The sequence below is a fragment of the Fistularia commersonii genome, chromosome 13, assembly GCF_037954325.1.
Source record: "Fistularia commersonii isolate RoL2024-O1a breed Wild chromosome 13, RoL_Fcom_v1.0, whole genome shotgun sequence".
NCBI lineage: Eukaryota > Metazoa > Chordata > Actinopteri > Syngnathiformes > Fistulariidae > Fistularia > Fistularia commersonii.
Window position 1 is genome coordinate 15874298 of NC_141296.1, and position 22006 is coordinate 15896303.

The 22006-nt window shown below is 48.8% G+C and overlaps 1 protein-coding gene across 2 annotated transcripts in view; it reads left to right on the top strand.

Moving 5' to 3' along the window:
- The window catches only part of LOC147227989 (GDNF family receptor alpha-4-like), a 39408-nt gene that overhangs the window by 16967 nt on the left and 435 nt on the right, over positions 1-22006 (top strand). For both annotated transcript variants that reach the window (XM_086158035.1, XM_086158037.1), the window contains exons 2-8: positions 1901-2197; positions 10329-10400; positions 12400-12754; positions 12867-12976; positions 13215-13349; positions 15969-16105; positions 20951-22006. The exon at positions 20951-22006 is cut by the window's right edge and continues 435 nt beyond it. In XM_086158035.1, coding sequence (XP_086014161.1) covers positions 1901-2197; positions 10329-10400; positions 12400-12754; positions 12867-12976; positions 13215-13349; positions 15969-16105; positions 20951-21163 — 1319 coding nt within the window. In that variant the 3' untranslated portion in view covers positions 21164-22006. The remainder of the gene's footprint in view (positions 1-1900; positions 2198-10328; positions 10401-12399; positions 12755-12866; positions 12977-13214; positions 13350-15968; positions 16106-20950) is intronic.

Below are 22006 nucleotides of genomic sequence, written 5' to 3' on the forward strand. Positions count from 1 at the left end.
CCATTTTGACTAAGCATTTAGGATGACCTGGATGAGTGAGATCTCCGCAGACTCCCATCCATCCATCCATCCATCTATCCATCCGTCGTCTGGCGCGTATCCTACTCCGGGAGGCGGGGAGGCCGGAGCCCGTCTCAGATCCTTCGCACAAAGTATTGTATAGAGACTGCGCTTCATTCACCGACCATGATCTGAAAGAACGGTGAACTCGTAGCCATCTTGTCCAGCATCACAGGGTGGCGCGCGGTGTCGGCCCCCGGGGGAGAGGCGGTCCAGACGGGGGGTCGAGATGAGCCTCCTGTGTGGACAAAGTGAGTCCGGTGTCGTGTGCGGATGTGACGCTTCACAAAGGCTGTTTGTTCAAGCAACAATGTTTTATGTATGCGGTTAGTCTTTCATCAGCACACTCAGTATTCAATTTACATACTGTCTACTGATCCGGCACTGAATGTTAAGCTGTTTATGCTCTCTCAGCCACTTTATTCTGACACCGTGATGTGAGTGTGTGGAAGTCTATGAGCGAGAGTGTGTGTCTTAGACAGATTGCTTTGCCCCGTCCGCCCCCTCCCCTGCGGTGGTGCAGTATTGTGTTCTGGTAATAATGATGGGTTCTCTGCCTCCCAGTCTCCCTCCCAGCAGGACGCACACATAAAAGGGTCCTTGTCGGGGCGGCCGTTCACGTCGGTGTGTATTGTTTTTTTTGTATCGTGCTTGCATTTGTGCTCGCCGTTGTGTGATTCTAAGAACATCGTTTGCAGAGGCGCATGCTGTGCGCGTGTCTAAGTCATCACGGTTCACATTGGCGCACTTTCTCTTTCCATCTCCCCCTCCCTCCCTTCTTCCATCTACCTTTGCTGTTTCTCATCCCTTAGTGACAGCCGGGTCGTCCCCAGACAACTTCTCTGCTCTTCTACGGGCTCAGCCTCCTCTGTCAGCATTGCCCTTTGGAGGACGCTCACTTCCACTTCCACCCTGGTTGCGGTTAACAACGTGAACATTTGTGTATTGTGAAGCACTCTGTGGTCGGAAACGTCAATATTTTCCACCTATATTTTCCACCTAAGAAACAATAGTGAAGTTCCGCGGAATCCAATAAAAATGCACACAGTGGGCATGAATGCTTGACATCCCACGGCAGGGACGTCAAGCCATTGTGGACAAACTAAATCTCCAAAGTTAGTGTTGTTCAGTTCTTTCGGCAGCTTTAGATCCAGTGGGCGCCGTTCCGACTGGGAGGGACGACCTTTCTCCGAAGCCGCCCCGCTTTAGAATACAGGAATAATCTTTGAATTGTGTCGCGATTCGTTTTAACTTATGCTGTATACATTTTACACCCACACAGTAATGCACCACTTTCTAACCGCACGCCTCCGGCCGCAACGGTTCCTCGAAAAATTAAAAATGTAGAGATGACAATTGTTCGCGCGGGTAATTTCTTTGCATGACGGGTGTTTCCAGCAGGGTTGGTATGCGTTGTGACAATGATGTCCTCCTCAAAACCTCCTTAATGCATATCGGCTCCATTATTTCACTTGTTCAGCGAATATGACCTTAACTCCATCTTCATTGTCTCTTCTTCCTCGTTGAGGGAGAAAAGATGGGAAATGCATTCTGGTGTTCACATGTTAACTATGACTCCACAAGAACGGACCATCAAACACACACGAGCATGTGCGGCATGTTTTCCTTCTCGAGACAACAGTGCGTCTCCTCAGTCGGACCAGTGAGCGTCTCGATGCTCATGCTGTCCCCCTCAAGCAGGAGAGCTGGTACTTCTCCTGCCGGCTCGACAACAGAACGTTGCGTTTCATGTTTTAGTTTTTGCCAATGTAAAGGTAAAGACAAAGCAGCCCTGGAGCTTTCTCAGTTGTAACACCTTCATCCTCCGTTCCCTCCCCAGGTGTGCTGCCTTCAGCAACGCCCATCTTCCCCTTCCCCCCTTCTGTCCCGGACTGCGTGGAAGCCCACCGGGTGTGCTCTGCAGACCCCCGGTGCGAGGCCCTGTACCGGGGATTGGAATTGTGTGCGGCCGACGCTGCGGTATCGCCGCTCGGGGAGCAGGCGGCCAGCGAGTGCCTGGAGAGACGGGACGCTCTGCTGAGCAAACACTCCTCGCTGCTGGCCTGCAAGTGCCACCGCGGCTTCCGCAAAGAGGAGCAGTGCCTGCGCATCTACTGGAGAGTCCGCCTGCTGCCAGGTACGTCACGAGTGGATGTGGATTTGGATAAGCCCGCCATTTGCCGAATACGTAATCCAGAAAGTCTATTTCCAGTCGTCTGCCATGTGTTTCGTCCGAGGCCGCCGTATCCGTGCCACAGCAGAATCTAGACTACCTTTGGCCCTCACAGCTGTTATAAGTCGATTGAACGTGGAGCCGCCTCACCGCCCTGAAGTGACTTCATGCTTTATTTCATGATTTTGTTCTATTTGTCTGCGGAATGCAGCCTCAGGGCGGCACTGGCCCGTGCCTCTCCAAGCCTGCCTTGGGGGGGCACGGAGCAGTGTCTCCCTGTGCCGGTCCCAAGCCCGGATAAATGCAGAGGGTTGCGTCAGGAAGGGCATCCGGCGTAAAACTTTTGCCAAAACCAAATATGCGAGACAACCAAAACTATACCATACCGGATCGGTCGCGGACCGGGTTAACAACGACCGCCATTGGTACTGATGACCTACAGGGTACTAATGGAAATTGGGCTACTGTGGGTCGAAGAACAAGAACAAGAAGAAGAGGAGGAGTGCGTGTTCGGAAGCAGAGAGAGAGGAGGAAGGGAAAGAGTCTGGGACTGAGAGTAGGGACTTTGAATGTTGGGACTATGACAGGAAAAGGTAGAGAGCTGGTCGACATGATGCAGAGAAGGAAGGTGGATATACTGTGTGTCCAGGAGACCAGGTGGAAAGGTAATAAGGCTAGAAGCTTAGGAGCAGGCTTTAAGTTGTACTATTATGGTACTGACAAGAAGAGAAATGGAGTAGGAGTTATCTTGAAGGAGGAGTTTGTTAGGAACGTCCTAGAGGTGAAAAGAATGTCAGATAGACTTATGAGTCTGAAACTGGAAATCGAAGGTGTGATGCTCAATGTTGTTAGTGGCTATGCCCCGCAGGTGGGATGTGAATCTGAAGAGAAGGAGAAGTTCTGGAATGAGTTAGATGAAGTGATGCAGAATATTCCCAGAAATGAGAGAGTGGTCATTGGTGCAGACTTCAATGGACATGTTGGTGAAGGCAATAGAGGGGATGAAGAAGTGATGGGCAGATTTGGTATCCAGGATAGGAATGCAGAGGGACAGATGGTGGTAGATTTTGCAAAAAGGATGGAAATGGCTGTAGTGAACACCTTTTTCCAGAAAAAACAGGAACATAGGGTAACTTATAAGAGCGGAGGTAGGAGCACGCAGGTAGACTACATCTTGTATAGACGAGGTAACCTGAAAGAGATTAGTGACTGCAAAGTAGTTGTAGGTGAGAGTGTAGCCAGACAGCATAGGATGGTGGTTTGTAGGATGACTCTGGTGACTAGGAAGATGAAGAGGACAAAGGCAGAGCAGAGGACAAAATGGTGGAAGCTGAAAAGGGAGGAGTGTTGCATGGTTTTCAGGGAGGAGTTGAGAAAGGGTCTGGGTGGTCAGGGTGAGCTTCCAGATGATTGGACAACTACAGCTAGTGTTATCAGGGAGACAGGTAAAAGAGTACTTGGTGTGTCATCTGGAAGGAAAGTAGATAAGGAGACTTGGTGGTGGAATGAGGAAGTGCAGGAGTGTATACAGAGAAAGCGGTTAGCGAAGAAGAAGTGGGATACTGAGAGAACTGAAGAGAACAGACAGGAGTTCAGGGAGGTGCGGCGAAAGGTAAAGATAGAGGTAGCAAAGGCAAAACAAAGGGCTTATGATGACTTGTATGCTCGGTTGGATAGTAAGGAGGGTGAGAATGATCTATACAGGTTGGCGAAACAGAGAGATAAAGATGCAAAGGATGTACAACAGGTCCGGGTGATAAAGGACAGAGAGGGAAATGTATTGACAGATGCTAGAAGAGTGATGGGAAGATGGAAAGAGTACTTTGAAGAACTGATGAATGTGGAAAATGAAAGAGAGGCAAGGGTAGAAGAGGTGACTATTGTAGACCACAAAGTAGCAAAAATTAGTAAAAGTGAAGTGAGGAAGGCATTGAAGAGGATGAAGAGTGGAAAAGCAGTTGGTCCTGATGATATACCTGTGGAGGTGTGGAAGTGTCTAGGAGAGGCAGCGGTAGATTTTCTGACTAGATTATTCAACAGGATCTTAGAGAGTGAGAAGATGCCTGAAGAATGGAGACAAAGTGTGATGGTGCCTATTTTTAAGAATAAAGGGGATGTGCAGAATTGTGGCAACTACAGAGGGATAAAGTTGATGAGCCATACAATGAAGTTATGGGAAAGAGTAGTGGAAACTAGACTGAGAGCAGAAGTCAGCATTTGTGAACAGCAGTATGGCTTCATGCCTAGGAAGAGTACTACAGATGCAGTATTTGCGTTGAGAATGCTAATAGAAAAGTACAGAGAAGGCCAGAGGGAGTTGCACTGCGTTTTTGTAGACCTAGAAAAAGCATATGACAGGGTGCCAAGAGAGGAGCTCTGGTATTGTATGAGGAAGTCTGGAGTGGCAGAGAAGTATGTTGGACTGGTGCAGGACATGTATGCTAGCTGTGAGACACTGGTACGGTGTGCTGTAGGGGTAACAGAGAAGTTCAAGGTGGAGGTGGGACTCCATCAGGGATCAGCACTGAGCCCCTTCTTGTTCGCAATGGTGATGGATAGGCTGACAGATGAGGTTAGACAGGAATCCCCATGGACCATGATGTTTGCGGATGACATTGTGATCTGTAGTGAGAGCAGACAACAGGTAGAGGAAAATCTAGAGAGGTGGAGGTATGCTCTGGAAAGGAGAGGAATGAAAGTTAGTCGCAGCAAGACAGAATATATGTGTGTGAATGAGAGGAACTCGGGTGGAGCGGTGAGGCTACAGGGAATGGAGATCAAGAAGCTGGAGGATTTCAGGTACTTAGGGTCAACAGTCCAGAGCAACGGAGAGTGCGGAAAAGAGGTGAAGAGACGGGTCCAAGCAGGTTGGAATGGGTGGAGAAAAGTGTCAGGGGTACTATGTGATAGAAGACTATCGGCCAGAATAAAAGGAAAGGTGTACAAGACAGTGGTGAGACCAGCGATGATGTTTGGACTAGAAACTGTTACAATGACCAAAAGACAGCAGGCAGAACTAGAGGTTGCAGAGATGAAGATGTTGAGGTTCTCTTTGGGAGTGACCAGGATGGATAGGATCAGGAATGAATCTATCAGAGGGACGGCACATGTTCGATGTTTTGGAGAGAAGGTCAGAGAAGCCAGACTGAGATGGTTCGGTCATGTACAGAGAAGAGATAGTGAATATATTGGTAGACGGATGCTGGAATTGGAGCTGCCAGGCAAGAGGTCTCGAGGAAGACCAAAGAGAAGATTTATGGACGTAGTGAGAGAGGATATGAAAGTAGCTGGTGTGAGAGAGGAAGATACAGAGAATAGGGTTAGATGGAGAAAGTTGACTCGCTGTGGCGACCCCTAACGGGAAAAGCCGAAAGAAGAAGAAGAAGAAGAAGAAGTTCTATTTGTCTGCGGATGGGTAATGCTGGCCTCAAGGTGAAATCAGCTTGTGATCGCAAATGGGAATCCAACTGTTAATGACGGTGACAAGCTGTGCCTGCGCAGGGCGGCGTGGCTCAGGGGACGGAGAGGTTGTCCCTGAAACTGAACGTTCCTGGTTCGATTTCTGCCCTTCAAGCCTGGATTGTGGGTGAACAAGACCCACACTCCGGCCCCCCTGATCCCCAAACTTCCAATTGGCTGCCGACTGCTCAACGTTCATCAGTGATGGGTCAAATGCAGCTAAAGAATTTCCTGCAAGGGATTAATAAAGTACATTAACCCTCACATTATGTTAAGGGTCAATTTGACCCATTTCACCCACTGACCCAATGGGTCAAATTGACCCTTAACATAATATGAGGGTTAAAGTAAATTAAAAAAAATTAAGAAGAACGAGGAGATTTCACAAGAGAGTAGTGAAGAACGTGTTGGTCCATCAATTGTGTGTCCTAGGACATTAGAGAAGTGAAAAACAACATGCTTGATGGACTGAGCTGCTTTTGTCAGAGAGGACCTGAAACATGAGCCTTTAGTCAGAGCGAAGGATGGATTTTCCATCAGAATGGATAGAAAAGGCGTCTGAAGCTGCGGACTCCTTTGCAGATGGACAAAGAGCACAAAGAAGGTACACTTCACAGGCCCTGTTGATTCTAAGTCCGCACTGGGGAATACAACCGCTTGTTGTATGAATGAATTAACTTGCCTGGAGTGGAAATGAAGGCAAAACACGGGTCTACCTCCTGGAATAAACAAAACCCTTTCCAGCTCTTCACGGGACACGGCCATGTTCTGCAAAGAAGCTCTCCGCCTGCTCCACTGTTCTTGTGCTGTTTTCCACCGGGGCCAGTCTTTGCTTCTCATTTTTCAATTAGCAACGATAACAGCGTCCATGAGATCCTGAAATTAGGTGTGTGATCGTCAGAGAGAGAGATGATATCTGAATCCCTCAGACCCGTTTTAGCAGGTTCCCTCAGGCGAGCAGCTTCTGCATCAGGGTTGCGAAGCACTGCGCTGATGCGTCCTCCTAAGGTACCTGCAGAAATCATCTGTTCAGCGGAGTGTCTGCCCATCAAGCTCCAGACTGAGGAGTGTGGCTTCATACATTCATGAGCTCTTTGACAAGAGCAGCCTCTCAATGAATCTTTGAAATGGATGAATTGTTGATTGTAACACCTTTCGCCGTCGACTCCGCGCCACAACTTGATTAAACACAGCTCAATATGTTCCATCCTTGGAGTTTCCTCCAGATAGATATCAGTGTTGACGGCACAAACTATTAAAAGTCAATCAGTCAACAGCTCTTTTACTTCTTCTTTTTCTTCTTCTTCTTCCTTAAGCCAACAAATTCAAATGCTAACTTTTCAATGGCAGAGTCAAAACTAGCGATTGAACTCTGAGGGACAGACTTGAGGAGGTGCAGCCTGAAGGCTGAAGGTGGAGTTCTCCTTCCATGAGGCCACAGGGAATCTGAACATGTTTTTGGGCTCCAGGGAATCCGATGTAGTGTCTCCGATCGAGGACGGTTGAGGTCCATAACAATCCATGTTAGGTCTTACCTTATTGTGGTCGTATAAATAACCTTTCAAAATGTGGAAAGCTTTGTGTTTTGGGTTGGCTTTCATTTTACCGAAAAAGGTATGACTTTGGATTCCATGTGGATTCTCCGTCATCTGTTTGAACCGATAGCATACCCACTCATTAGTCCGTGACCAAGTTCTCGTCCAACACAGACTTTATGTCCGTGGTGACATTAATGTCCGAATTCATGGCCTTTTTTTTTTTAATTCTTGAAATGGAAAAACCGTGATTCTTTATGTGACTCTGAACATGTTTGATAGTCCCAGACCGGCCTGGTCTGGGAGGGAGCTGTAGTAAAAAGGACCCCCCCCCCAATCTTGCACCCACACACACACACACACACACACACACACATACACACACACACACACACACACACACACAGAGTCACTGATGCGTGACTGGAGTACTTGTGTGATGTGTGCATCAGTAAGTGAGCTCACACTAGCCGGCAGACTCCTCCTCCCCTGTGGCCTATTAGTCAGTGGAGCATTAGTGTAATTACACACTCCTCAGCTCCGACTGCTGCTAGGCTGCTCTAGCATGTCATTACCATAAATATATAGCCTGCAATAGGATTTACATACACAAACACTTTACGTGCCATTACATTCTGGATTGAGTTCTTCCTTCGGTGTGCATTTAAAGAAGTCACAAATAGTCGGGTCTCAACTCAGACCCTTTGTCCGCCGGCAGCGTGGACAGTCGTGTGTCCTTCTTGTGTCCGCATTGATTTCACTGACAAAGTGATGGGGCTTCTGACCGCTTTCTGACTAGTCATTGCGATTCCCTCTCGAACAGTCGATTCCCGGTGCAGAGAGGTGTATTTCCATGCGGCGCCAATTCAGACGTGAAGACCGGTCCGTTCGACGCCGTTCTCTTTTTGTGCGTCAAGCCCTGTCGCCTTCCTGCCCGTGCCTTCACGTTCAGAGGCCAAAGAACTCCGTTACCGTCCCACAAAGGAGACGGTTCCCCTCCGAGCCTCTTCCTGGGACGAAGGCGACGTCTCCGGTCCATAATTAACGTCAGATTCAACTTTGCGGGGGGTGTAATTGATTACCCTCGAACCGTTAGCGTGTGTCGGCCCTGCATCCGTAAGACATGAGGCATAGATAGATAAAAGAGGGCAAACAAAAGGAATAAAAGTAACGTAATGGAATCATAAAGCATTAATGGTTTGTCTCGGGATTCAGTGGATGGTGAACACTTTATCAGAAAATAGGATAAAATGGAAACCGGGACCTTTGGGCATAACATACTAATCCCATTTTATAAAGAAAAAATAGGACAAATGTTTGCTACATTTATATGCATTCAGGATTAGAACCGTAACGTCGTATTTTTATTTTATTCTATGTTTGCTTTTTTTTTAACAACTCAATTATTTGGAAGCAGCAGAGTTTGACTCGAAATCAATAGGTGCACTCCGGTGACGCTGATGGAAAAGTGTTTGTCGCTCACATAAAATGGATGCAGTTTATCGGCTGCTCGGCAACGCAGGAGGCTGGAACTGCTCGGCTGCGGCTAGCAAAGCGGAAGGTGCTTTACGGCTAATAACACCGTGTTCAGTCAACAAACGGCGCGGTTTTACAATATTTTATTTGGCAGAACAACCTACTATTCCAGCTTTATCATTCTAACGTTTGAACAAACCAATCACAGCGTCTGTGTGCTTTTATTCCCAAGCAGCAAGCCACGAGGAATAAGAATAAGAATAAGAATAAGAATAAGAATAAGAATAAGAATAAGAATAAGAATAAGAATAAGAATAAGAATAAGAATAAGAATAAGAATAAGAATAAGAATAACTTTATTTATCCCGAAGGAAATTGTTGTGCCAGAGTTTCAAGTAAAACATGACAATAATAAATAATAGTAGGAAATTGTATAAACAGTATAAAAAAGGGGGGAGAATAAGAAATACAAATAAAACTATAGAGTGTCCAAGTAACAAGTCAAGGCTATAAAGTCTCTTAAGGTCTTAAATACCAGGTGAAAGATAAGGAGTGCACAAGAGTATGAAAAAATATAGCACATGCAGCTGTTATTAAATGAAATATTGCACAGTTATGAATATATATACAGATAAATTATTACGATTTAGAGTAAGTGGTAAGTGGGTGAGATTTTTTTTTTTTTTTTATGGTTTAAGATTTTGAGATTCCTTGCAGCTGAAGGGAGAGGAATTAAGAAGTCTGATAGCCTCAGGTAGGAAAGATCTCCTGTGGCGTTCCCCTCCTTGATGAAACCATTCAATATTTGTCCCGGATTCCCGTTATTTTTTGTGCTGGGAATGCCTTTTGTTTGTGTCATTTCTCCGGGTAGGGATCGGAGAGGATGACTGTGCCACCGGCACTTTCTCAATCAGATGAAATTTCTACTGGAATCATCTCCACGACCACCTGGAAAGGTCAAAGACGAAAGTGGGACCGTCAATCATCTTCAAATCAATGGGGTCACGGATTTGGTTCCCAACTGTTTTGTTGCGTTTTAATCTCAGTAATTTATTGAAGGAGTCATCATGAATGTTTTATTTATTACGACGATAGCCATTCTATCTTTGATTCTTTTATGATTTTAAAATGGCTGTGTCACAGTCTGTAGAGTGGCCGTCTCTCCAGTCTGAAGGTTGGTGGTTCGAATTCCAGCTCCCCCCCCATTCTGCGCGTCAGTGTCCTTGGGCACCAAAGCCTTGCGTAGCAGCTCTGCCTACGTCTGTGTGTGTGTGTGTGTGTGTGTGTGTGTGTGTGTGTGTGTAAGATCCATTGTGAAGCACCTTGAGAGCTCTATCTAAGCGGAGGCCCGTCTCCATCGGTGGCGACCGGTTCCTTCGCGGTGCTGTGAGGCTCAGCGGGCTCCAGAGCCTCGGAGGCTGTGTCTGTCCAGCCTCCGAGGGCTTCGGTCCAGGGCGGCGACCTCGACAAACGTCTATGACCCTGGTCGAGGAGAGAATGCCCAACCACCCGCTCCTTTGTTCAACATGGTTTTCTTCTCCAAACCAAAGTGACAGAAAACATATTTCGGATCCATTTATCGAACCCGACGTCCATTTGCTTACGGGCACTGTTCCTCTTCTCAGGAGAGGATGAGCTGGAGGTGTCTCCTTATGACGACTCGCCCATGGATGATCACATGGCGTCTTTGGTCGCAGGTAAAACGCACACCCACATGAAGCACATGCGGTCTCGGGCAGGGCTTCCTCATAGCAATCATGTTGACATGAAAACAGGAAATGGACTGACGTGGCCCAAGATCCCGCTCTGAGTTAATTAGATGAAGATCAGCTGTAATTTCCTGCTCTGAAAGGGTCCGTGGGGTTCTTGATGTGTCAGTTGCTGTCGTACATGAAGTGTCTGAGGTACAATCGGGGTGAGCAGGTTGAGTCAGTCATTGTGTCTCATCACAGGGAATCAATCCAGGCTTTTGCAGCACCTCGCTCCGTGCTCACCTGCACCTTCTGCCCGTGAAATCCCTCTACAGCATTTAATGTAAACGTTTATGTTCAGACTCAAAGATCACGGAGCAGTCGGACCCTTTATGAGTTGTGAATTTCATTTCGGGACTGTCTAGAATACAGCGAGTCTCAGATGCTCATGCTGGATTCGTCTGGACACTAGGGATGTTTGCAGCTTCTCGAAGCTGGGTTTGCGCTGTCCTTCAGCTGGAGGAGGAGATGCATGCAAGATATCCAAAGATCTTTGCCCGGCCCTGAGATAAAGCTCACGGGAGAAGACAAATTCCAGCACTTTGGATGATTCTAACAGGAACAACTTGGGTCTCGTAAATATTTGAGCTTGAAATGTTCCTCGAGCTGAGTTTGTCCCAGTCCTAGTCTTACTGCAGCAGGGCGCATCTCCGCCAACCTGTTGATGAGATTTGTGTATTTTTTACCAGGAGAGGAGAAACCTTATCTTCAAACAGTCTGTGTAAATGCTGCTTTTGGATGAAGGTCTGCTATATTTGTCAAAGCTGCCAAAAAGACTAGGAGGAACCTGGAATGGCAGCTGCATATTTTTCTTCCGGGTGCTCCCGAAACTCTCGACACCTCATTACTACCTCAATTTATTGATAAGACTCTCCTGCTCCCGCAACCGACCCAAACCCTTTTCTTGCCAAAATACCAATTTGTCGTGCTCAAGTATCGAAGTGCGGGTTTTGTTATTTTAACGATAGACGTGTAGGTTCTAATCCGAGAAGTCTGAGGCTTCGGACGACTCGGCTTCGACTCAAACGTCCACGTGTTTCCAAGCGAGACTCTAGCCGAGCCACGGCGCTCGGCCTTCGCTCGCAGAATAGACGTCAAATTCTGAATATCAACAACATTTTACAGAACTCTGTCAGAAACACGGGATCATTCATGGCGTCTACAAAATCACATGATGATAAAGCTATAAGTCAATTCTCAGCCCCTTTCCCGCAATCAGAAAGCAGAGAAAAGATAATAATCTGATACATAAACATGCAAAGAAATATGATCATTTATAAACATCCATCCGTCGTCCGCTGCTTATCGGGGATCGGGTCGCGAGGGCAGCGGCCGAAGCAGAGAGGCCTAGAACGAGAGCCAGAGATACCCAAACTTCCCGGCTGAGGACCGAGGTCTCGGTCTCGGAGGTGCCAATCCTCCTCCCGACCGCTTCACATTCGGCCGCGAACCGCTCCGGTGCCAGCGGAACCCCATCGGGGCTCTTCTTGAGCCACACTTTTTCTGGCCCTTCATACGGGACCTGTGCGGCTCGGGTTACCCTGCCAGGGCCGTAAAGCACCTGGGGATCGCTGAGACACCAAACCCTCCACCAGGATCTATAAACTATTGATGAAATATATACACATACATAAAGAAATCTGATTTGCACATACAAAGAGAAATCTAAGAGCAGAAACAGAGAAATAAAATGTTTGAGCATACATTGATGAATGTGACAAAGAGAAATATATCTAAACATACAGAAAAAAACAGAAAATATGAAAAATCTAAAAAGTCCGGGTTGAACGAATGTGTAATATTTGTTTGGCGCATGGAAAAACAGGAGTGTGTCCACCTTCAGTCCAATCAAGGAAGGCATATTTATCATTTTCACAGTGAGTCAGACCCGTAAAGGGACGGTGACTTTAAATCCGCTTCGCTAACGAGACCTCGCCCCCTTCAGCCTCGTCTTTCGTGCATCCGGACGGCCAGAACCAGTGCCTGAAGGCAGCACAGGACTGCGGCCTGTACGAGAAGTGCGGGGCTTTGCGGTCCGAGTACGTCCTGGCGTGCACCAAACGGGTCCCGGGAACCAACCGCTGCAACCAGAACAAGTGTCACCGGGCCCTGCGGCGTTTCTTGGAGAGAGTCCCCGAGGAGTACAGCCTGGCCGTGCTCTTCTGCCCCTGCACCAACACCCTGTGTGGCGAGAGGAGAAGGAAGACCATCGTGCCCTCCTGCTCCTACCAGGACATTGAAGGAGTACAGCCCAACTGTCTCCACCAGCAGAGCTTCTGCCGACGGGACGACCTCTGCAGGTACCTGGATTATCTGTGTGTGTGTGTAAAGCCTCGAGTGCAAAATGTTGGATTGCAGGAAGCTGCCGTAGTGCTTCTGCGGTCCAGGGCTGAGATGTTGGTGTCGTTGCAGGTCCAGACTGGCTGATTTCCTCCAGAACTGCCAGCCTTCTCCTCTGACGGGCAGCGGCTGCCTGAGAGACTCGGCGGGCCTCTGCCTGCGAGCCTACGCCGGACTCATCGGTAAGGAGCCAGAGCACACAGGGTCCGACTTCACGGGGAAAGATCTTCTGCTCTCACACAGGCCTGGAGGAGGCGGAGATGCTGTCACCTGTGACAGAAATAATTGCAGCCGCCGTAATATCGTTTCGGAGGTTTAGATTCCTTTTTGGACTTAGCGCTGAACGTGTTTTTCCAGTAAGCGCGTTCGATGCAATGAAATATCCGCGGCTGACGGTTTGTTTTCTTCCTCCGTCTTCAGGGAGCATCATGACTCCAAACTACGTCAGCAACAGCTCCGTGGATGTGTCGCTATGGTGCAACTGTGAGAGCAGTGGTAACCAGTGGCAGGACTGCCTGCGCCTGCAGCGGATGTTCACGCACAACAGCTGCCTGCGTGAGTCCGCCTCGCTCGGCCTGCACCCACGGCATCCATCCTAGTCTGGTATTACTGAATCCTTTAAATCAGGGGTGTCAAACTCATTTCTCATCACGTACGGCCCAGGTGATGTCAAGTGGGCCGGACCGTTAAAATAATAGCATACTCAGCAATGAATAACCAAAACATCATGTCTTTCCTCTGTTTTGGTGTAAAGAAGTACAAGGACATGAGGAAAATCTTGGAATTTAATGAACAATCCTTTAACAAAACATTTCATGAAACACCTCATATTTCCTTTGACAAAAGTGCAATTTACTTTTATCATCCACATGTTTGCATTGCAATCATGTGATCATGAGATCCCACTGATCGTACAAAGGCACAAAACTCTAACAAGTAATTGGTATTGAAAAATATAGTAATGCACTCTAACATTAAATGAGACTTATAAAGAGAGGAATTTTAAACCATTTCCACATGTGCATATAAAATCTAAATTGAATCCCTGCCTACACCTTACAAACTAAAAAGAGTGCTATTAATTGTGTAAGGAAGAAAGTACCTGTCACCTGTCCTGTAAATGTGTAAACTTCATCCATGAAACATGCAAACACTTACAATACATACTGAAAATGTATGGAGTTGCATGAACAGTAGAATTCCATCATACTCGTTTGTAGTGAAGCTGGTGACTAACTTTAAATTGCACATTTTCACTAGCAATTAGCGAGCTGGCTTTTACCGCTGCTTCACTGATTTCTCATCTCTGGGTGAAAGTGGACGCTGTTTCCTCAGTGATTGGTTGATCTTATCTCTTCTCAGTTTCTTTGCAAGCTGTCATATTTTTCACTCTGATGAGTCTCGTAGTGGCGACGAATATTATATTCCTTAAATAACGAAACTTGTTGCAAACACGCCAAGCACAAAGGTATCCCATGCTTCCATAAATAAATAGGACGTAGTCCATTTCTCTTTGAAAATTCTACACACTTTAACTACTTTTCTCTGTTTTGATAACGACATTTTGGCTAGTGAGGGCGTAGCGGGGAGGTGGAGAACAGGGTAGAGAAACGACATAACAAGCAGCAGGTGGTTCCATTGATAACGTCTGCTGATTGGTCCGTCTCAGTGATGCGGATTGTCGTCTATTCTGAACAAAATAATGCACCCCTAGCGGAAAATTCTTGAATTGCACTTAATTAAAAAAAGTAAATCCTTGTCTTTTATGCATTTTTTCACTTTCAAATTATCCTGCGGGCCTGATCCAACCTTCTTGCGGGCCAGTTCCGGCCCGCGGGCCGTATGTTTGACACCCCTGCTTTAAATTACTGTATAATTCATCTGAAATCATTTGCATGAGTGGATTACAACTATATACAGTGTGTGTGTGTGTGTGTGTGTGTGTGTGTGTGTGTGTGTGTGTGAGATCTCAATGTCATATTTTAGACACGTGTTAGGAACCATGAGAACACCACAGAGATGGTGGAGTTACACTGTATTATCCTGTTTTATTCCAGCAGGACGTCTCTGTCTTTGAGAGTGAGGTTCACCTGAGCTCAGTGTGGGATAAATACTCAGGAATCAATGACAATTAGTTTTATGGCCAAGGAGACAATAATTCAGCGAGGAGCAGTCCAGAGCAAAGGAAAGCCTGGGAATGTAGTCGGCAAACTCCTCGACAGGAAAGCGTCTTTTCTCAGCGGCTTCCAGTCCATTCCGGTATCAAATTCTCTATGCTAAGCTACGCCGATCATTCCCCGTACCTCTGGATGCGTCCAGTCGTGGCAGACGGATACAGATGGAGCCATTTACTGGCGCTCCGGTGTGAGATATGGGGGCACCGGGAGCCTGGCAGGGGGATCCCTTTCATCTCCAGACATTTCCTGAGGACTGTGCTTGAGATAATTGTGTATTTTTCATGAAAATGGGAAAGTTTGAGACAGACGCCTTACATAAACAGAGTTGCGGTGGCGTCTGTGCTCCCTTATGCTCTTTGAGAAGCTTCATATCCTGACACCGTGAATGTCTGCAGGGTTCTCCTGAAAGACGCCGACCGGTTTGATGGCGCCTGTCTTCAATACTGCATCTGAGGTCCCCAAATATAAAAGCAGAATTAATGTGCTGCCGTCAAAGATATTTCCAGGAACAATTCAAAGAGAATAAAAGGGGAAGTGATTGTGACACATTGTGTGTTAAATGTGTGTGTGCCGCAGGCTCCTGCGGTGATGTTCTCCGCGGGAACCCGGCTCCATCTCTTTATATGTCACACAGACTTAGCGTGGGTAAGACTCTTACAGTCTGTATCTGCAGCTCAGCGCTGCCAGGAGACGGGCCTCCAGCTAAATCCCCCCCGGCCGTCACTCCATCACAGCAGCTGTCAATAAGGCTGTCGATACGCAGCGGCCCCGTGTGTGTCCAAACACACGGCTGCGATCCGTGCGTCCGTGCGCTTCCCATAAACCGGGGTGATTTATCACGCCGCTGACGGCTCAGACAATAAAGCTGCCAAATAGATATGTAGGTTAACGCCTACCTGGTTGCAGCATGGCAGCGCAGGGGCAACACACACACACACACACACACACACACACACACACAGACACAGACACACTGAAGGGCTCTGTCTCCATGCAGGTAACTCTATCAGCTGGATGGGCAGCCCGGGCTCATTTCCTGGAGACATCACGCCCCCTCCTGCTCCCAGACCCTCCCCGCTGGTTCAGGAGGACGACCAGCTGAGCAGCAACCACCTGCCCGATCAGAACAACGTGGTGAGTCCTCCTCGGCCGCGCAGGCCTCGGCTCTCCGTCCACAGGCGCCCCGTCTTTGCAACCCAGCTCAAATTGAACATCAGAACATGCAAGTGAACGTGAACGTTTTGAGACATTAGTTCATCAGCTGATGTTACAACACAACAGGTTAAATTCACAGCGTAGTGTTTTATGTCTGTACACACACACGCTCGTACACATAACATAGGAATACCAGGTCCTTGCAGCAACGTATCTCCATCCAACCTGCTCTTCTGAGCAGGTTGGATGGGTTCTCCTCTACCAGGGACATAGATGTTCTCCCAAGGGATGATACCACATCATCTTCTCTTGGATGTTTGCAACTTTTCCAACCACCTCCGCAGCTCTGACTCGTTCAGTCCTTAAATTATTGTCTGAAGTTTGCCTCGGACACCCTGTGATGCCACCTCTCAATGCCCTCAATGAAGGTTTGGACGGCTCCGTGGAGGCGGAGAAGCTTTTCACGACGCGCCTGCATCTCACAGTCAGAGCGTCGGAACGGTCCACGGACGTCCGACGGTGCCGCTCGTAGCCACAATCAGCCTCGCTGTGACTTTCGGTGGAATTGTTTTTAATGCGCAATACGCCGCCGTGACTTATCTCTCTCCATCCTCCATCCCTCCATCCCTAACCTTCCGCTCTCACAGCAGCTACCCCGCCAGTCTGCAGGCTTTTCTTTCGCACGCCGATTAGAAACCCCGTTCCCCACATACGTGGCCAGGAAATCTGCATTCTCTCCAAGCGAACGTCTCCCTCTCGTCGCACATTACTGGCTTTCTCATTTACACGACAGCTCAGGAGTGACTGGGGAAGTGGCCGCGGCTCTTTCTTTTGGCTGAAGTGTAAACATATATTCAAAATGGTAGGTTCAAACAAACTGACAGATGAGATAAGGAAAGCAGAGAAGACGAGCAGAGGGTTTCTAGATGAAGCATCACCGAAGGCAAACTTCACCTTGGTATGACATTCGCCATAAGATACTAAAGGTGTCCGTGACTTAGGCGCCCAGGATTGAGATCAATCCCTGTGCACAGGCGGCTGTAGTGCACGTCCGGTCACTGCTGTTTTAATGGTGTAAGATGAAATTTGGGACATGATGCAAAGCTCTTCAGTTTTTGATCCATTGAGCTTTCACGCAGTCAGGTTCACGTTGGAGCTGCCAGCATGCCGGCGACTGCTGCCGTCCTCGGGAGGTGGTGGAGGAAGGTGGAAGTAGGTGGAGGAACACTGGAGCGAGTGGGCATTTGATTTGAAGATCAAAGTGGCTGCCGGTGGGCGGGAGTCCTCCAAGCACTTTGGCGATCCCTCAAAAGATTCAACTGTGTGTGTGTGTGTGTGTGTGTGTGTGTGTGAGAGAGAGAGAGAGAGAGAGATCCATCAGTAGTCAGAAAGGTCCAGCTGAAGGCTGCAGTTTCATGCAGGCTGCTTGAGTGATCCCTATCTTCATGGACAGGTTTGTAATGTAGGATGGAGACACACATACCAGCAAGCAGAGAAGGAGGTGAGTCTTCTCAAAGCCCCCGAGTCTCCTGATGTCCACCTTCCCTCCCCAATGAGTGTTTCCGGACCAATTCTGAGAGCTCGCAGTTGATTGGGTGTTATCTATCCACAGTTGCGGCCTGAGGTGTGTGTGATCAGGAAGTTTGTTGCTGAAAAATCTCAGCAAGAGGGTGTTCCACATCAGACATCCCTGCAGCCGCTGAGGGATGGGGGGAGACTCCGGACAGATTCAATGACACAGAGAAAGTAACTTAATAATCTGGGTTGGGGGATGGGGTAATTTGATCAAGATGTGCCTGATAAATTGGCATGTTGGACTGTTCCCGTCCCCGCAGTCTCAACACCGACGTGGACCACTCGATGCGGTCCAATCGCACGGCGGCCTGGCGAGCGTAGCCTGGCGAGCGTAGCCTGGCGAGCGTCGCCCTAGCATGCGTAGCCTGGCGAGCGTCGCCTTGGCGAGGCAGCCGAGGCTGCGGCTCCTCTGCTCCCAGCGTGCCTCGGTGCCAGAGATAATCTGGGCTGCCAGACGAGAGGGGATTCCAACTCTCTGCCTTCCTCCTCTCCTGCTCTCCTCCCTCGCTCGCTCCCTCCCCTGCGTCTGTCTGTGTCTCTCGCCCGGTGAGCGGATTAGATGAGGTGTTGGTCGGATGCAGTGCATCAGTCAGGCTTCATTAGTATGAATTTATTCATGCCCATATGTCTTCCTCTTCTTCCTCTTCTTCCTCCTCCTTCCACAAATCCCCTCCATCTTCCTTACTTTACTCCTCTGCTTCCTTCCTTCCGCCCCTGCCGTCCTTTTCTTTTTCGGCTCATTCTCCTTTGTTTTCTTCCAAACCCGGCGGACCTCCTACCCTCCCTCCCAGAAGGTGTGGTGTATCTGATGAAGAACGTGGCCCGCATCTCCAGTCTGACCCAGAAGGTCGAGGGCTGAGGATGATCTCCTCGTTCCGATGATTCTCAGGAGATAAAGGGCGATGGTTTGGTTCCGGTCTATTACTCTTTGAAAAGCGCTATGAGGAGCGCGTTCCTCTTCTATCTGACCTTCATCACATGAAGGAGCAGGGCAGGAAGTTTTTTTTCTATTAACGAATGTAAGAATTTAACTTTCATTTCGGCTCCTCCTAACTGCAAGTATCTGGACGGAACATCGGAGCAAAGGACTTCTCTGTGGTTCGCAGTCCTCATGTCTCCACCTGAAGGTGTCTGCTTGACTCCGCCGAGGTCCGAGAACAAGGCCGCGCACAGAACCGTCTGAGACCCGGACAACATACAAAGCTGTTTTAATTTGCAAAGCTAACATTTAGCGCTTGGCGCGTTAAAAAGACGGTTCCTAAAGATTCTGAAGGTGTCTCGGGCTCACTCGTATCTCCAGCTGAGGAGCAGCCCTGGACTCTGCTGCCAAGGCCTCCCAGAGAGAAATAGCCCCAGCTCCAACTGCAGAAGGGTGATCAGAGCAGGTGGAGATGTTTCCACCTGCGCTTCATCCCAGCCCTACAGCAGCTCTCTCGCTATCGTCTCGTTCATTTCGATAAATCCTGGGCGCTGATGCTGCTGTCACGGTGGATTCTGCCTTCCGTGGCCTAGACTCAGGTTGTCCTGCTGCACAGAGCGGGCGTTTGGTTTCTGTGAAGGTGGAGTGCAAAGCTGGAATGGCCGTTTGTAGGTACTCACTAAAACGAATGACACCCGCCGGTCCCGAGACATCCGTCTCTTGGATCCCAGTTATCTGCACGTCGTCTCCGGGCCCTCTGCCCCTCACCGAAGGGTTGTTGAAGGAAAGGTCAGCGGGCTCTTTGCGCGAAGATGGAGACGGGGAGGCCCCGCTCTGCCGCTCAGCCTTAATACTTCCAGATTCCACCGGAAATGTCAGACACGGAACTCCTGCTAAGGATCTCAGCGATAGCATCCGATAAGCACCTACACACACATGCGAAATAAAAAGATATATATCAGGGCTTTGTACTGTGCTATACAACAACATGAACCCAGATGTTCTTGAAATGCGAATGACAATTGTCAGGTGTTTGTAATGTGAGTCAGCATTTAATTCTGGTGTAATAGTCGTGCTCACGGTGCCGCAGGGACAAACATTGGCTCTGGATCCACTGAGCAGGTGTCATTCTTTCATTCAGCCCTTTTTTCTTCTGTCTGTGATCACACATGCTTGGTCCACACACACACACACACACACACACACACACACACACACACACACACACACACACACACACACACACACACACACACACACGAGGTCAGCAAAGCACGAATGAACCCGAAGCCCCTGCTGCACTTCTCTGATGGCATCAGAAGACGGACCGTGGGGGGAAGGTGGTAGGAGGTCAGAGGAGGCGCCTGATCAGGTGGTCGTCCACATCATAATGAGCTGGAGAGGAGCTGCAGAGCCACAGGAGGCCTCTAAATGTGGAGCCTCCATGTTCTTCCCCTTGTGCTGGAGGCTCCACGGAGCCCTTGCATGGCCCAGGCGTGTGAATGACAGCCTGAAAGGTTGTGTGTCTCTATGTGTGGTCTAGGGTGAACCCCACCTCCCGTCCAATCCCAGGCGCCCGCCACAATGAGAGCAGGATAAGCGGCTACATAATGAATGAATGAATGAATGGATGAATGGATGGATGAATGAATGAATGAATGAATGCCCCCTTCAAAGCCTTTTTGAGTCTTTGTCAGCCCGCCCTCGATGGCCCCTGTGTCGGGTCTTGTTGAGTAAAGGACTTTGCTTTGGTCCCAGGAACTCCATGTGATGGCGTCTGACCGCAGCAAAGCTCCACAGACCTCCAGAGCTTCGGCCAAACACTGGACTCCCCCGTAGATGTTGGTGGATTCTGCCTTTGCACACTGAATGAGTTTATCTCAGACGATTACCCGCAGGTAACCTTCAAGGCGCTTCCTCTCCGATGAAGAGGTTTGGCAGACATCGTCAATGAGTGTCCGACGGTCTCGGCCCGTCTCTGCGTGGAGGACGCGGCCGACCGATGAGGGGATGAAGACGGCGAAGGTCGAACGCTGAGGCAGGGTGTTTGGGCGGTCGGATGTAGACGTGTTCCCCCAAGTACGAGCTGGCCAAATAAAACTGCCTGCCGCCTCTCTGAGAAGGTAGTGTTTGTAAAAATACCAGCTGCCGATTGGAGACTGGAGTACTCGCAGATGTAATCACACCGCCTTTCCCCGTCTCCTCGCACTTCTGTCACGGTGCGTTTGAGTGTTGAATCATAGCGTCGGACTTACGGGTGTTTGAATTTGCCCTCCGCACTGCTGGTGACCTGCGGGACAAAGAGACACATCCTCTGCTGTCTCTTCCAGGTGGTGGACAGCGGGGAGGAAGAGGAGCTCTCCAAAGTAGAGGAGGAGACGGACGAAGGCGACCAGTTTGACGTGATCCCGCTGTACTCGGAGAGGGCCACCGTCTCCAGCCTGGGCTCCTCGGTGGCCGGGGGCGCTGCCGCCCTCACCGGGCCCCCGACTCCCACGCCTCTGCTCCTTCTGCTCCCATACGCCTCCCTCTGCTGGGATTAGAAGAGATGTCACTGAGAAGACACACACACACACACACACACACACACACACACACACACACACACAACACACACACATCCATCGTGGACCTGCCACCAAATCCTGGATTCCTGGATTGACTAATGTAAGCTGTAATTATCATAGTGAAGAAATGGACTTCTACTTTTGTCAGTTGTGCCCCCAGCCCTCCTCACTCCAGCCACTCCCCTCCCACTTGCACCCCGAGACCCCACGCTAATCCCACTTCCAACCCCCCCTTATTTAAAAAAGGCACTTTGTCTGACCCGTGTGACTGCAGCCGGTGTCACACACACACACACGCCGGGCGCGGCTGTTCCTGCTCGAGGTCGGGGTTCAGTGGAATGTCATCACTGATCAAATATTGGCTTGCAGGTAGTTTCTGGCAGGAAAATGTCGATGAACGGCAAATGAAAAGATGAGAGTAACATAAGTTGATGCAGTGATACATATTATTACTCACACACACGCACACACACATGCACACACATCTAAGTCTGGTGGCTGAATCGCCTGTCAATCAAACATCACTTCATTGACTCTTCTGTATGCTGAGATGAAGAGGCTGCTGTGTGATGGCTGGGTTGCTGGTTCGTTTTCAAAGAGCCTTTGAGCAAGATGGTGATCTCGTGTGTGTGTGTGTGTGTGTGTGTGTGTGTGTTGTTCTGTCATTGTCTGTATGGATAAGCACTTGATCCAATGATGGAGTGTTTCCTCATCAAAGTCAGAAAAAGACAACGGAGATGATGCTCCCGCAGGACATCCATCCATCCATCTGTGGGCTTAAAAACAAACACCTGTTGATCTTCATAGAGAAGATAATCG